This window comes from Nanorana parkeri, unplaced genomic scaffold (assembly GCF_000935625.1).
Source record: "Nanorana parkeri isolate BGI_ZX_2015 unplaced genomic scaffold, ASM93562v1 scaffold1114, whole genome shotgun sequence".
Taxonomy (NCBI): Eukaryota; Metazoa; Chordata; class Amphibia; order Anura; family Dicroglossidae; genus Nanorana; species Nanorana parkeri.
In genome coordinates this window covers 540,568-556,631 of record NW_017307382.1, presented here as the reverse complement: position 1 = coordinate 556,631, position 16,064 = coordinate 540,568, and the positions used below count along the sequence as shown (strand labels likewise).

The 16,064-nt window shown below is 44.0% G+C and overlaps 2 protein-coding genes across 2 annotated transcripts in view; one reads left to right on the top strand and one right to left on the bottom strand.

The window, feature by feature from the left end:
* The window catches only part of PPP1R7 (protein phosphatase 1 regulatory subunit 7), a 13,245-nt gene extending 7,409 nt beyond the window's left edge, over positions 1 to 5,836 (bottom strand). The window contains exons 1-3 of the mRNA XM_018567914.1: positions 5,731 to 5,836; positions 4,547 to 4,645; positions 2,979 to 3,034 (exon numbers count right to left, since the gene is read on the bottom strand). Of these exons, the coding sequence (XP_018423416.1) occupies positions 2,979 to 3,034; positions 4,547 to 4,645; positions 5,731 to 5,767 (192 nt within the window). The 5' untranslated portion in view covers positions 5,768 to 5,836. The remainder of the gene's footprint in view (positions 1 to 2,978; positions 3,035 to 4,546; positions 4,646 to 5,730) is intronic.
* Positions 5,837 to 10,295: 4,459 nt separating this feature from the next.
* The window catches only part of PASK (PAS domain containing serine/threonine kinase), a 44,193-nt gene continuing 38,424 nt past the window's right edge, over positions 10,296 to 16,064 (top strand). The window contains exons 1-3 of the mRNA XM_018567898.1: positions 10,296 to 10,443; positions 11,091 to 11,263; positions 13,622 to 13,789. Coding sequence (XP_018423400.1) covers positions 10,296 to 10,443; positions 11,091 to 11,263; positions 13,622 to 13,789 — 489 coding nt within the window. The remainder of the gene's footprint in view (positions 10,444 to 11,090; positions 11,264 to 13,621; positions 13,790 to 16,064) is intronic.

Below are 16,064 nucleotides of genomic sequence, written 5' to 3'. Positions count from 1 at the left end.
AAAAAAACTAAAAAAATTTTTTTTAAAAAAAAAAAAAAAAAAAAAAAGAAATATATATATGTAAAATGACGTTTCCATTGCAAATCAGCCGCCGCACGTAAATATTTACAAAAATTTAAAAACAATGACATTCATTATGGCCACCTGGACTCAGTCATTCTGCACAGCTCTGGTGTACACAGTTCCTCCAGAAATGTGTTTTGTGCTTTTATGATTTTGACATCAGTCTGCACTAAGATACAAGTACAATGTTAGGCATCTTCTGCAATAAGAATGACATTTTTAGTGAGCCACTCCCTATGGCTTGGCCACTAAAGGGATGCGGACCCTACAGCTTTTCTCATTAGAACACCGAGATTTGCTTGGGTGGTGATAATGAACGCAGACCTCATGGGGCACTTTCTTTTCTGCTGTCACTCTTCCAAGTCTCCATATAGGAAACAGACTGGAAAGGACACGGTGAAACATACAGCTATTTCTTCAGAACACAGAGAAGGTAAACATCGGCAACGATTGTTACATGCCGTACAATGTACATTGATCACTCAGATGGGAGTTTTATCTTTTCCTCAACAAATGTACAGTTACACTAAAGAACAGGAAGTCATAAGAAAACTTCCCAAAAGGGACAGACAAAAAGAAACACATTCTTCCAGTGGGGAAGTATTTAAACTTTTGACAATGTTCTCACCGCTGTCCGTGTCTTTCTAACCTGGTGACTACTGCGTCCCTTATTTCTTGTATGGGCATCACAGGGACCAGATGGGAGGGAGAACCTCCTCAGTTTGGTCACAGACAGTGATAAAAACCTGATAGAAATGATAACTCTTCACCACATTACCAAAACTGAAAAATGTTAGCTGGAGTTGGGCAATGGTTTCTATCTAAATATTCCTCTTGCTGTCAGCCAAGTTATCTCTTGAACCAGAGTAAGTCTTTCCTTGCCAAGCATTTTCAATGACTGGTCAGCATAGATGTCTCTTTACTATCTCTGCATGGTGATCACTGTCTCAGTTATCTGGCCACTAAGGGGGAGAGATCTACCCAGCTGCGTGAGTGACAGGCAAAGCCAGCTATCTAGAGGCAGAGCCAGCTGTGCCCACCCCCTCCCCCATCCGTTCCTCCACTCAGCGCTGGATGATCGGAGAGGGGAATCCCTGCGGGGAGTTGACTGACAGTCGCCGCTCTCTGCAGGGAGACGATCGAGAAGTGAGCGGATCGGTTGCATGTTTCTGCTCACTTCCCGATCGATAGAGCCGACCATTGACAGCTACTTTGTCACAGGTCGGCTCTAACTATGAGGACGAGTGGAAATCACTCACCTCATAGTCCTCCTTTAAAGTGACATTAAACCCTCAGATTTTTTAACATAAACCAATACTGTAATGTGTGCCTTACTGTAATCCATTGTAGTTTCCCTTCTCTTTGTTGCTCTTCCTTTTAAATCTGTATCTGTTCTCATGCTGGGCAGAACTTCTGTTTTGCAGCAGACTGCCTTGTCTCAGGAAGATACATGGTGTCTGTGTGTACGTTTGCAACCTGAGCCAGCACTACAGGAAGAGGCACTCAGCTGCAAAGGGAAGTTCTCCCTCAGCATGAGAAGACATGAGGATTTAAAAGGAAGAGCAGCAAAGAGAAGGGAAACTACCATGGATTACAGTAAGGCAAACATTACAGTATTGGTTTCTCAGTTTGGTCACAGACAGTGATAAAAACCTGATAGAAATGATAACTCTTCACCACATTACCAAAACTGAAAAATGTTAGCTGGAGTTGGGCAATGGTTTCTATCTAAATATTCCTCTTGCTGTCAGCCAAGTTATCTCTTGAACCAGAGTAAGTCTTTCCTTGCCAAGCATTTTCAATGACTGGTCAGCATAGATGTCTCTTTACTATCTCTGCATGGTGATCACTGTCTCAGTTATCTGGCCACTAAGGGGGAGAGATCTACCCAGCTGCGTGAGTGACAGGCAAAGCCAGCTATCTAGAGGCAGAGCCAGCTGTGCCCACCCCCTCCCCCATCCGTTCCTCCACTCAGCGCTGGATGATCGGAGAGGGGAATCCCTGCGGGGAGTTGACTGACAGTCGCCGCTCTCTGCAGGGAGACGATCGAGAAGTGAGCGGATCGGTTGCATGTTTCTGCTCACTTCCCGATCGATAGAGCCGACCATTGACAGCTACTTTGTCACAGGTCGGCTCTAACTATGAGGACGAGTGGAAATCACTCACCTCATAGTCCTCCTTTAAAGTGACATTAAACCCTCAGATTTTTTAACATAAACCAATACTGTAATGTGTGCCTTACTGTAATCCATTGTAGTTTCCCTTCTCTTTGTTGCTCTTCCTTTTAAATCTGTATCTGTTCTCATGCTGGGCAGAACTTCTGTTTTGCAGCAGACTGCCTTGTCTCAGGAAGATACATGGTGTCTGTGTGTACGTTTGCAACCTGAGCCAGCACTACAGGAAGAGGCACTCAGCTGCAAAGGGAAGTTCTCCCTCAGCATGAGAAGACATGAGGATTTAAAAGGAAGAGCAGCAAAGAGAAGGGAAACTACCATGGATTACAGTAAGGCAAACATTACAGTATTGGTTTATGTTAAAAAAATCTGAGGGTTTAATGTCACTTTAATGTAAAAAAAAGTTTGAGATTTTAATACTACTAAAAGGCAGAACATGCAGACATCTGGTGGACCATGCACTTCTGCTTTATGCAATATACTGAAAAGTCATAAATCCTGTATCAATGTTATGACACAATCAATCATCACTCAAGTGCTTAGAATCCAGTCTCCACACCACTCTGCAGTCAGCATTCTACAGAGCACACAGCAACTCATGTGTACAGATAAAAGGAATCAGCATGCCTTTGCCACATCACAGGAAAACAATACTACGACCATAAATAATAATACTGATACTATGAATTATAATAAAATGTGAAGATAATGGGGCATTTCATTCAAGAAGCAAATGTTTACCTCAGCTTCAGGGTCCAAGATGATGGTGTCCACGTTTACTGGTGCCTCCGAGTCATCTGAACACAAGTACAGTATAATAAATAGAAGATACTATAGTACATGTTAGTACAGTTCTCAGTCTTTTCTTTATAAAGTGACCCATGGGCATACAGCCCTCAAGTGACAGTTGTCATATTCTAACCAGACTTGCATGCCAAGGGCAGATATCACGCTGGCTGATTGAGTTATTGTTTGTATTAAATAAATCTACAAATAACAGCACAAGGTTGTTCAAACTAAAACTACAAAGTAAAGATAAAGGTTTCAGACACTCCGTATAGGAATACTGCAAAGGTTCTTTACATACAGAAGGGTACTATTCAATTCAACTGTCCTGAAGAACCTAAAAATGACAGGGAATGACATTGTATGGCCACCCAAAAGGCTACTGCCCAGGCATAGAGAACCCCCCGTCCTCCGGCTTCCAAGAGGTTCAAAGCCACATACCAGGCACACTCATCACTGAGAAACTGAACGCCATAGTGAATGATAATCAGGAGAAACTTCTTTTGATTTGGCAGCCAGGACTTAATCATTCCCCACTCTCGCCTCACACTCAACACCCACACCAACTTGTTTTAAAGACGGACTCCAGGAATGTAAAAATATGACCCTGGCAGTGGGGTTACCTCTGCAATGCCAGGCGTAACTGCTTGTTATTTAGCTATACTCACCCGATCCTCTGTCCAGCAGTGGCAAGGGCTTACCTCTCTCCCACTCCACTGTGGCATGTCCCTCATGGCTAACGCAGGTGAATGGACTGCAATTGACATGACGTCGTCAGTGGTGCTTAAATCCCCGAAGGCCGGGGTAGAAGAGGCTGTAGGGACCGGTCTAGCAGCCAGGTTGGACCGAGAATCAGGTGAGCCTCTAGACTGGGAGACTGGGAGACGAGGGGAGACACAAGGTAAGTCCGCAGCGTGCACCCGCACAGACTCCGTGGGGCACAGAAGACACTACAGTCAGTGCGGCACCAGCGCAGGAGGGACTCCTGAAAACTACAGGAAAGAAGATGATCGGATCAAGAGGCAACATTTAAGGTAAGTCCTTACACCCGCATTGGGGGGGGGGGGGGAATTATATTTCACTTTGTTACTTTAACTTTTTAGATTTCTTAGAGTTCCTCTTTAATGTGATATTTCAAAATCTTTTCCCAGCCACTTCAGAACATAAGTGAGAATCATCACTTAGAGATGAGTGAACCCCAAAGCAGAACAGACTCTTCTGTACACCTTATTTCCAGTTTCCCCTCCATCATGACACTGAAATACGAGGAGAAGCCGACAGGGATCACACATCTCACTTACATACAGAACAATTCATCTCAATCCAAGAGTGGACCTCCTGTCCCTGTAGCCCGGTCACAACAATATCAGTAGAAACATGGATAATGTGGTGCTTTTCTCTCACATTTCTACCGTCTTGTTTTCAGCCTGGCAACGCGGGCACGTGATCTCTTCATTCCCCATTTCTCTGCTCCAAACCCCATATTTCTATATTCATTAGACACCCAACATTTCAACAAGTACCTGCTGCCTCCTCACCATTCTGCACTTCTCCATCCTGAACTGCATGCTTCTCTTTTATATCATCATCTGCAGATTCATCCGACTCTCTACGTTTATCAACTATATCAGTTGGGGAGAAAAATAACAGAACATGTCACATATAATGATAAACTATTATCCTCTTCATGCCGCAATATATTACAAAACCAGCAGATACAGTATTTTATATTACTTTACATATACATTTTCTCAGCTAGGTATAAAAAGGAACACATTTAGATCTCATCAGATCATAATGATCTCAGGTAGGCATAACAAGGAACATATTTGGATCTCATCAGATCATAATGATCTCAGGTAAGCATAAGAAGGAACAAATTTGGATCTTCTCAGATCAGAATTACCTCAGATAAGCATAACAAGGAACATATTTGGATCTCGTTAGATCATAATGATCTCAGGTAGGCATAACAAGGAACATATTTGGATCTTCTCAGATCATAATCACCTCAGGTAAGCATAACAAGGAACATATTTGGATCTCATTAGATCATAATGATATCAGGTAGGCATAACAAGGAACATATTTGGATCTCGTTAGATCATAATGATCTCAGGTAGGCATAACAAGGAACATATTTGGATCTTCTCAGATCATATTGATCTCAGGTAGGCATAAGAAGGAACACATTTAGATCTCATCAGATCATAATGATCTCAGGTAGACATAACAAGGAACATATTTGGATCTTCTCAGATCATAATGATCTCAGGTAAGCATAAGAAGGAACAGATTTGGATCCAACAGCAATCAACCAAATGCCAGCTTTCATTTACATAAGGACAGTAAGCTGACATCTGATAGGCTGCTCTGCGATGCGGTATGGGGTGATTAACTGATAACTCCCATAGGTGTGATTCAGGCATGCATAGCTGTGATCAGCCTCCTGGTGTGGAACTACAATTCCCGGCATGTCAGGGAGAGTCACAAGCTGCCCACTGCGCTCTCTGCCTGTTGTGACATCCCAGCACTGAGCACCACCTCTCAGGACAGGGAATGCTGGGACTTTTAGTCCTACACTCTTCCCCACAGGTACACAGTGCATGGGCCAAGTTGCAGCCATCCTAAACAGTTCATGAGCACAGGCCGCCCAGAACTGCTGAATGCCCCCCTTCCATGTCCAGCCTTCCTCCACTCTGCCTACCTTCCATGTCCTGCATATCTCCCCCGCCATACGCCATTGTATTACAGTTCTCCTAGTTCCGGAAGCCTCCGCCTCCACCAATCACAGTGCAGTGGCTCGACAGCCAATACAAGAGACCGCGGGGAGGATCTTGTACGCATGCGCGAATCCCACGGCTCCTGAGAGTTGTAGTTATGCTGATGATAAAGTGACCAGCGGATTGTATGGGCAGCCTGCGTTACTGTCATTTATGCTCCATACATTCTACTATACTTCCAAAAACACTCCCATTATGCAGACATTTCTGGAAGTCTTTATAAAAAGCCTTACCTTGTACCTATAGTGCGTATAAGCACGTAAATGAATGCTAACAACGTATCTTACAACAAAAAAACACGCTCTATGTAACTAGATGCAAACAGTCGTTGTATTTATTAATCGTGCTTTGTCATGAAGGACCTGGTGGTCGGTTAGCTGTAGGCCGAATCTCATTAATAAAGGGCTGGGCTTTGTAAACAAATGTCCTGCTGGCGTCCCTAGCAACCACCGGCCCGCTCTTTTCTGCCACAGCGGAGGTGTGTCTCTCTGCCTGACAACATTTTTCTGCCATTCATTGGACGAAAGACCCGCCGGTCATTTGACACTAACATCTGATTGGGCGGCATGTTCAAACCTTCGAGTTCCGCCCTTTCCGCCACACAGCGCGCTGTCTCTGGGAAGGATGACATAAGAGGTGTGATGCTGTGAGTACTGAGGTGTGTGGGCTATTGTTGTTGTGTGGAGGGTGGGCAGCACCTTTAAGCTGTGTTGGGGGGGAGTCTCTGCTCCGCTCCGCTCCGCTATATGGGGGGCTGGTGACCATTGCACGTAGCCGGGCTTGTTTACATTGTATAGAGCACTGTGGCTGGGAAGCTCTTTGTTATCATTGCTGGAGGATCGTAACTTGTGATTAGGATAATAGAGATCGGTAATGTCTGATAGTTGCCAGCTTCCCCCTCACAGTCATAGAGCCAGGCTTTGTAGATATCCAAAACGGATCAATTCACATTGGTAAAGTATTTTTAAACTTGTGCACATGGACTGTAACAACGCTGCTTGTAGATCTTTCCATCAGTACGTTTTTGTTTTTTTTCTTATAGTTTTATTGTAATAAAAATGTTTTTTCAACCCCTGCAGTGCAAGGGTTAACTGCTTATTTTTGTCTAGAAAAAAAATTCATACTCACCGCTTAGGCCGGCTCCTTGCTTCTCCTGTCTCCTCCTAAGTTGCAATGTTCCTCAGCATCCCAACATCTATACACTGAGGGGAATTTATCAACATTTGGAGCAGCTGTGCATGGCAACCAATCAGCTTCTCTCTTTCATTTTAAAATCTTAACAGAATAAACTGAAGAGAGATGCTGATTGGTTGCCCTGGGCAACTGCTCCAGTTTTGATAAGTTCCCTTCGCTGTGTATAGAATGTGATGATTTACGGGACCTTAGACTGCTGCAGATGAAAGGGAGACAGGCTGGAAGGAGAACAAGCCGGCCAGGTGAGTATAACTTTTTTTTATTTTTAGCACCTAGACAAAAGGGAGCAGTTAACCCTTGCAGTGCGGGGTAGGCCCACCACAAGGGTGAATACAAGTTTTGCCCGGAGTTCTCCTTTAAAATCTAAGTTGACCTTTCTCACCATGTTTCATGTTACACCCATAGTCAAGGTCTTCTTCCACAGGATCTGTGAATGGAGAGACCACAAGTCATCAGCCACTGCGACAGAGGGACTTGTAGTTCTCAATTCAATACAAGTATGGTGACGTCCTCTCCCCTTCATTCATTCTTCCTCCCATCTATGTTACTGAATGTCCGTACCGAGCTGCAGACAGCGACAAGAGGGAGAATCTATAGAGGAGCCGGAGCACTTCACCCACAATCCACTGATCGCGGTTGCAAAGCTTCACTGGCTCCAATGCAACAAATAATAATAATTGCTTGTGTTTTTTCTTTTATGAAGACGTGTGGGGAGCAGGGGTGTACCTATCGCAAGGCAAACTAAGCATTTGTCTAGGGTGGAACTTTCCAGGGGGGCAGCAGAAAGCGCCGCCCTAAACCAATGAGGTGGACAGGGCCAGACTTGCCTTTGGGCATACTGGGCACTTGCCCAGTGGGCCGAGGCTGGTGGCAGCACAGAATCAGGCAGCAGCGGCTGCCTAATGAGGCGAACTAGGCGGCCGCAAGGCCCCAAGAGCTGTTGCCTAATTAGAGAGCTGCCCGGTGGACGGGAGGGCCCAGTGAGATGCGGTCCGGCTGGCTTTGTGCAGGAGGTGGGGTAGAAGCAGCGGGTGGCTCGGGGCTGGCCATAGCATGTGATCTGATGGCGGGATGTCCCAGAAGCAGGCTGGGGACTGCAATGTATTCTTTAGATTGAGGGGTGGTGAGTGTATCTTCTTTATTTTCTCCCCTAGAGAAAAACTAGCATTTAACCCTTGCAGTGTGGGGGCAGCCCCACTTCAAGGGTTAACTTCTCAGCACGCCTCTAAATCAGTCCCAACTTGTACAGTGGCTCCTGTGTAGAAGACTATCAGATTATTGATCTCCCTACATAGAGTATAGGAAGACAATCAGCATGCTGGTATATCTTTTGGTATGCACATTTATGTGACTATGCTGTACATTCTGTAGTAATACAGCGAGGTCTGTCACCAGCAGCATGACACATAACCCGGTGACAGCTGCTGGATATACATGTGACTGGGATGCTGTTATCTCAGCCTGAGCGTCACACTTGGCACATCAAGCTGACTGTGTGGGAAGATACAGCGAAGCTCTAATACTGTCACATCCATTCTATATGTTCATTTCAGTGGACTCGGTGAGGACTGTATGCAGATTATTGTGTATTGCCGTGTTAGTGGAAGAGTTCTAATCACTCACAACACTTATTTCAACAGGCACAATTAGGCACAATCTTTATAAAGCCATTATTTGTGACTTTCACCGGAAATTCACTGCTGGTGAATCAATCACTGTTATTTAAAACACATGCACCTGGAAGATTAATCTGAAGTGAAAGTTTGGTGAAAGTCAGATTCACTGCTTTATAAAAATACCTCTTCTAGTCGTATTCTGTGCTGTTTTATTAGAGTTGTAGCACATTTTAGCTGACTATAGACATGTAAGCACAAATGGAAGATCAGACTTCCACATGATCATTCTGTAACCCATGAAGACGTACACATGTGGATCATTTCAGCCAAGCATGCATGATTTATGCATTAAGTAGACACCCATGGTACCAGCCTTGTCATGTGAACAGCAGTCATCCGTGGTACCAGCCTCGTCATGTGAACAGCAGGCATTCATGGTACCAGCCTTGTCATGTGAACAGCAGACATTCAGACATCCATGCTACCAGCCTCGTCATGTGAACAGCAGACATTCACGGTACCAGCCTTGTCATGTGAACAGCAGACATCCGTGGTACCAGCCTCGTCATGTGAACAGCAGACATTCATGGTATTAGCCTTGTCATGTGAACAGCAGACATCCGTGGTACCAGCCTCGTCATGTGAACAGCAGACATCCGTGATACCAGCCTCATCGTGTGAACAGCAGACATACGTGGTACCAGCCTCATCGTGTGAACAGCAGACATACGTGGTACCAGCCTCATCGTGTGAACAGCAGACATACGTGGTACCAGCCTCATGTAAAAAAGCAGACATCCATTGTGCCGCCTCAAAAAGCGCCATATAGCTCCTACTGTCACCAATGACGGGGCACTATTCCTTCCATTGACACCAACAATAGGGCAATTATACTCCCTGTGCTGACCACAGGTGCTAGGTCATCTTTAATGCCCCCTGACCACTGAGCTTGGGACATTTTTTACTTCCACTGATGCTGGAGCATTTTCAACTCCCCCACTCAAATTCTCAAGCACAGCAAACTGGCCTTTTGTTTATAAGTTTGAGGACATGAATAGGAAAATTAGAAAGAGCTTGCATCTTCCATGGTGCCCTTGCTAAGGATAAGATCAGATAGTCATCTGTCACCACACATGCAATGTATCGTTGGTCCTATTATGTTTTATTTTCACCATTTGTCATATATAGCTAACATTTTGGGGTGTCTATGTTACCCTGAGGAAGGGATCCTATGCAGCCCCAATATGTTGGCTATATTTGACAAATGGTGACAATGATTCAATAAAACGTAATAGGATCAACAATACATTGCATGTGTGCTGGTGACTATCTGATCTTCATTGGAATTGCACACGGCGCCATACAAGTTATCACTACGAGCACCACCATCCTGTAAGGTCACAACGCTGTATAGAGTGCAGGTGACTCACCACAATATTGCTTAGGATAAGTTCTTTTTTTTTCCTCCTTTAAGGAAACCTTGTCTTAGTAATCCACTGGCCGCAGTCATGTCCTCAATTCTTCTGGACAGTGAATTGGCCCCTTGTTTAGGAAGTTTGATGACCCTTGGTCTAGATCTTTCCAGTGTTTTATTAGGAGCTGATTGTACTGATGTTTGATGTTTTCATGCTTCATAAACATGTTTTCTTTTTTTTCTTAAAGGAAACCTTGTCTTAGGCATGGAGGCTTCAGTTGTGCCACATTCCCCTTGTTCTTCACTGCACAGTGTTTCTCTGCTAAGCAAGTCTTTTCCCCAACTGCCTAACCCACGAAGGAGAAGACATGGGGGAAGAACCAGGGACCACTGGAATACAGCCAGCCTTACTGGTAACACAACAGCACAATAATAATAAAACCTCTGCTTCTGATAAGTAGCCACCCGACAATGTCTTTAAAAGGATTATTCATGATTAACAAAAAGACACGAGTCACATGATTTCTCCTTCATGTGTTCAGTTGTATATCCACTTAATTACAATTAAAAGTTTCCAAGCTTTACACCCCTGTTTAATCCGCCTTGAATATGGTCTCCGGTGACAGCAACTGTTATACTTGATCTTACCATCTACTACCTGACTGCAGTAATGATGTTTTGCAAGATAGGGGGGACCGTTGGTGAATGTAATGGGATCTGTGTCCAAGAGTAATCCTTGTGCTTTAGTACATAGAGAAGTCACAGGCAGTAAGCAAGTCTTATGTTCTGCACAGAAATCCTTTTATCTTCCATTAGTTATTTGTAATTAGCCTTAAAGTTCTTTCAGTAATTGTATAAAGTAATCAGAATGTATTGCATGCCCACTCCTGGGATAAGTGCTGTGATCTGTTTTTCTCTAATGCACATTAAAGCAATCTATAATCTGCATGTAAGGTATATTTGAGACTTGGTAAGGACAGGCATGAAAAAAGACCTGTTGTTGTATTGTGTGTTGTTCCTGTTTGTTTTTTAAATAATTATTTAAATATATTTTTCCTAGGTGATGATTGGAGCTCTTACAGCCTGTCTTCAGCTGCCAGTAACATTCTACTCCGCTCACCCCTGGAGTCTGCCAGTGGAATACCCACTCCAGATGATACCATACACTCATTACCTTCATGTGCACGAAGTTCCAGCAGAGCTGTACTGACTGTCAGCACCAGGACCACACAGGTACACATCATACCTTTTGCCAGTGTTTTATATCCTATGGGGCAACTAAGGGAAATATGTAGGTTGCCAATGATGGCCGCCTTCTAAATTTTCTCATTGCCTGATGGATCAATGTAAACCAGTCTCAGTCTCAACCCATTTTTTTTTCACAGAGGAACCCTTGAAATAATGTATGGGTCTTAGGGAACCCCCTACTAAAAATAATAATATCTACAGCTTATGATGCATTAATGTGATCAGTAAGCAGATTTAATAATAAAGGGATATGGAGTGTGGCATACCTTGCTCATTTGACACCAAAAGTGGGTAATTTTTTTTAACAAATCCTCCACTACACCACTACTTTGCTTTCAGTAATCATTAAATTAACCTAATGATAATGGCCAGGAAAAAAATTACAGACAGTGAAAAGTGCAGTGCCCCATTACATTTTTGGTTATAGGTAATCCCCCTTACATTGGCTGTCAGAGCAATGCCCCTTTACATTGGTGGTCAGTGGAAAAGTGCCCCTCTTACACTGTAGGTCATCAGAAAAGTGCCCCTCTTACACTTTAGGTCATCAGAAAAGTGCTCCTCTTACACTGGAGGTCATCAGAAAAGTGCCCCTCTTACACTGGAGGTCATCAGAAAAGTGCCCCTCTTACACTGGAGGTCATCAGAAAAGTGCCCCTCTTACACTGGAGGTCATCAGAAAAGTGCCCCTCTTACATTGGTAGTCAGTCGAATAGGTGCCCCCTTTACATTGGTGTTGAGTGTGAGAGATGAACCCTTACATTGGTGGTCAGTGAAAGGAATGACCTGTCATATTGCTTACTGCTCAAGGAACCCCTAAAAGTACTGTATCTGCAGCAGAACAAAATAAAAATCATATTCAGTACATTTCACTTATGCATATACTGTATTTGTTTTCTCATGTTTTATACCTTTTAAAATCCCTGCAAATACAGAAAAGTACCTGTTACTCTACCAAAAATCCAGTGTGCTCCTAATTTCCTGTTTGGGCTGACAACACATGTCTTATCTTCATGGAAATCCCAACCAGCATTGCCAGCTCTGCCTGCTTGACTTCAGAACTCTGCCTATATCCTCTCTGTCCCACTCTACATATATACGTTGATTTCTTTCCTGACAAAACAATACTGCTGCCTTGACTCCCAAGAGCCTGCCTACATACTGTATGTACATGCTGGATGTAGGGAAAGGTGTCTTTGGGAGATGGAGTTCTGAGAGACGTGCCCATGCCAATAGTAAATGAGCGCCCAGCAGCTGCCTCTGCAAGAATTTTACAAACCTGATGATGTTATGGAGAGAAATAAAAGCTGTTTCTCACAGGAACAAGGCAAAGAAAAAAGAAATAATGCTGGAACATGTTCTAGAGCAGCGGATCTTAACCTGTGAGTCGCGACCCAAAAGTAGGTTGCAAATCACTGTTGAGGGGGTCTTAGCATCCACTTCTGCTGCGCTAGGTGAGAGGCTCCTCAGCCTCCTCCTAGCGCAGCAGTGTCAGTCAGCGGGAGGACAGCAGAGGCTGTGAATATAAAAGTGCCGCTATATACACTCCCTGGCCGCTGCAGCGACATCTAGTGGCCGGGGAGTGTTCAGCAGGGCTTTCCTATTCACAGCCACTGCTGTCTTCCTGCCTCCAATACAATGTGAGCTCTGCAGGAGGCGGGTGTCTAAGCAGTGCTGGGGCTGAGAAGGCTGCATGGAAACAGAGCATGTAGCAGAGGCTGGGGAGGGCTTGTATTCTTGTGAGTGTGCTTCTATTTTTAGTCCCAAGTCCAGCACCTTACTTATTCAGGAGTCCAGCGCTCCGTTGGGGGTCACCACAACTTGGCAAATGTTACCAAGGGGTCCCGGCCCTAGAAAGGTTGAGAACCACTGTTCTAGAGGGAGAGAAGGAGGTTGGGGGGTACATTTAAGTATTGTCTGGACATACCGTTGACGAGTTTATTTATGAACATGTTAGGATAGCAGTCAGCCTGACAGCAGCGTTTAGCAGTTTAGTGCAGTCAGTGGCGCCTGATAGTAGGAAAGTGTTTTCCAAGCAACTTATGTTTTCCAGATCACTGCTTTTGTTTACATGATTTCTTATTTACTTACATTTTATTTACCATAAGCTGCAGAAACACCTCCTGAACTTGTTAGAAGCACCCCTGGGAGCACACACTTGTGCTGTGTGAGTGAATACAGGCAATCTACTGTTGTCACAGTGTGCACCTTTTAAATATTTCATTGGTTATCAGCTTTTAATAGCACGGCTTCTTTTGTTAGCGTTATTTGAAGAACAACCTTTTATATACGTACAATGTTTTCAGAATGCCATGTGTCTACAGAATGCTCTTTATCTTTCTTTAGGTTTTAATGGCCAATGATAAGGCTTGCAGGCTCTTTGGATATAGCAGTATGGAGTTAATTGGAATGGGTTTGTCCAGTTTGATTCCTGCATCCAGCCACCGAATCTCCGAGGTTTTAGAGGAGGAGCTCACAGAAGCTGATGGCATTTCACGGGTACCTGGAGAAGTGGTAAGTGTGACCTTATTATAAAGACTTTATATGGAATGCACTGTGAGCTTTGGGCTTGTGTCGATGGTATCAGTTTGACGTCAGTGTGAGACGCTTCTGATATCATTCAGAATTCATCAATGGATTCAGTGACCTTCAGTGATTCAATGACCTTCAGTTGAGCTCCATTTGACCTGCTTCAAGCGGGTTTGCATCAGCGTAGACTTGCATTGCAATGTGATTCCCACTTAAAATGAACAACGTCCATTGACACATGTCCTAAGAACATTTATAAAACAGATCATGTAGAAGGATGGTTCTACAATATAAATCTAAATTTAGAGTGCGTCAAATGAGGTGCTTCTTGTTCTCATTCATTGAGGGAGAGTGCCATGACTAAAAAGCCAGGTTATTTGGCAACTGACATAATCATGTCACCTTGCTGGGATATTCGATGTAATTTCTGGAAGTACAGGCTGTGTCAGAGCCTAAACAGGTGAATTTCCTTTTCCACTCCACCAGTGAGAGTATTTTGGCCTGGTCATTGGCTGCTCAGGGCTAGGCATTGCATCCTGAGAGAAAGGGAGAAGGTCAGATTCTCCCCCATGAAAGTAGTGAATATATCCTAGGGCTGTGACACGAGTGGTGAGGGAGTACCTCATAGGTGAATATCAGCGTGAAGGGTTGTTGTTAATAGAACCTGCCACTTTGTCCTTATTGGGTAAAGGGACAGGCTCCTATGGGGCCCATTCACACCAACAAGCTGTTCTCCATGCATGGCCACTGGGGGGCGCTGACATGTTCAGTGCTAATGCACTGATCTCAGGGCATCCAGGTCTTTACTTTTTTGTTAAAACTTTATTGAAATGTCATGAGACATTTCATAAAGTTTTGTTGGTACAGCATACTGCACTGCGGTTGTACCATGTCACACCATGCTGTGCTGAAAAAAATATTGCCTTGTCTGTATGTTCTGCATGCACCAGCGCAGCCCCAATGCATGTGACGTGTATGGTCCCTTAAAGCAGAACTCCAGGCAAAAGTGTTCTAAACCCTTGCAGTGGGGCTGCCCCCCGCACTGTAGTGTCCTCACATCCTATACACTGTGTATAGAACGTAATGATTCAAGGATCCTTAGACTGCTGCAATGGGGGCCGAGAGAGGCTCCAGGAACTGGTCTAAAGGCAAGCTGGCTAGGATCAGGTGAATAGAACTTTTTTTTTTCATAGCACCTAGACAAAACCAAACACTTAACCCTCGAAGTGCGGTGGTAGCCACACGGCAAGGGTTAAGAACATTTTTGCCCAGAGCTCTGCTTTAAAGAAAGGATTTACCAAAGCCAAATATTTCAGCCCCCGAATATCTGCAGTGAGCCCTCCTGCAAGACATTTAATGTAACAAATGATTGCCTGTCTGTAGATGAGACTACAAATAATGTACAGTCTCCCTTCATATGTATGTACATACTATCTACACAGTGGACAGAATGTGTGTTTCTAAACCTCGAAAAGAATGTGGTGTTTAATATTCAGAAACATAACTGATAAATGGCGATTTAGAAAGTCTGTGCCGGAGTCTCTGGAGACCCACAATGTTCGTATGGAGTGTTTTGAAGTGCAGATGATGCAGGCTTTGCCGGAGGAATCCTAGAACTTCTGTTCATTGGAAGTCTTAGATCTCTACATACAGCCTTTTAATCTTTTTGAAGAGGACACAATGTAGACATTTGTAGATTAAGATGGGAACACGTAGTCTTCCTTGTGCCTTCTATTTATAAAGAAAGTCTCTACAGGGAATGAAATAGCAGCCACATCAAAATCCCATTTTCTGCTAACATCTGAAGATGTGTCTGGACGTAGATTCAGACTGTGACTCGAATGAATGAATTAGATGCAGCATAACAGTATTCTGGTCAGCTCATTCTCAGAATAAACACTTCTAACCTTTCAGTGGTTGTCCTGTTCATCCAAAGCACATCCAGTACTGTATATGTCACTTCAGATTATATGAGGAACCAAGTGGAACGTTTTATATAAATTGGGGGAAATTTATCAAAACTGGAGCAGAAAAATCTGGAGCAGTTGCCCGTGGCAACCAATCAGCACCTCTCTTCCGTTTCCTCAGCTAAGATTTGAAAATGAGACAGAGAAGCTGATTGGTTGCAGTGCAAATCTGTTCCAGCTTTGATAAATTCCCCCCATAGTTTATAAACTGTGCCACCGGTATGGGTTATGTGTGAACTCTATGGGGGGAATTGATCAAATCTGGAGCAGTTGCCCATGGCAACCAATCAGCT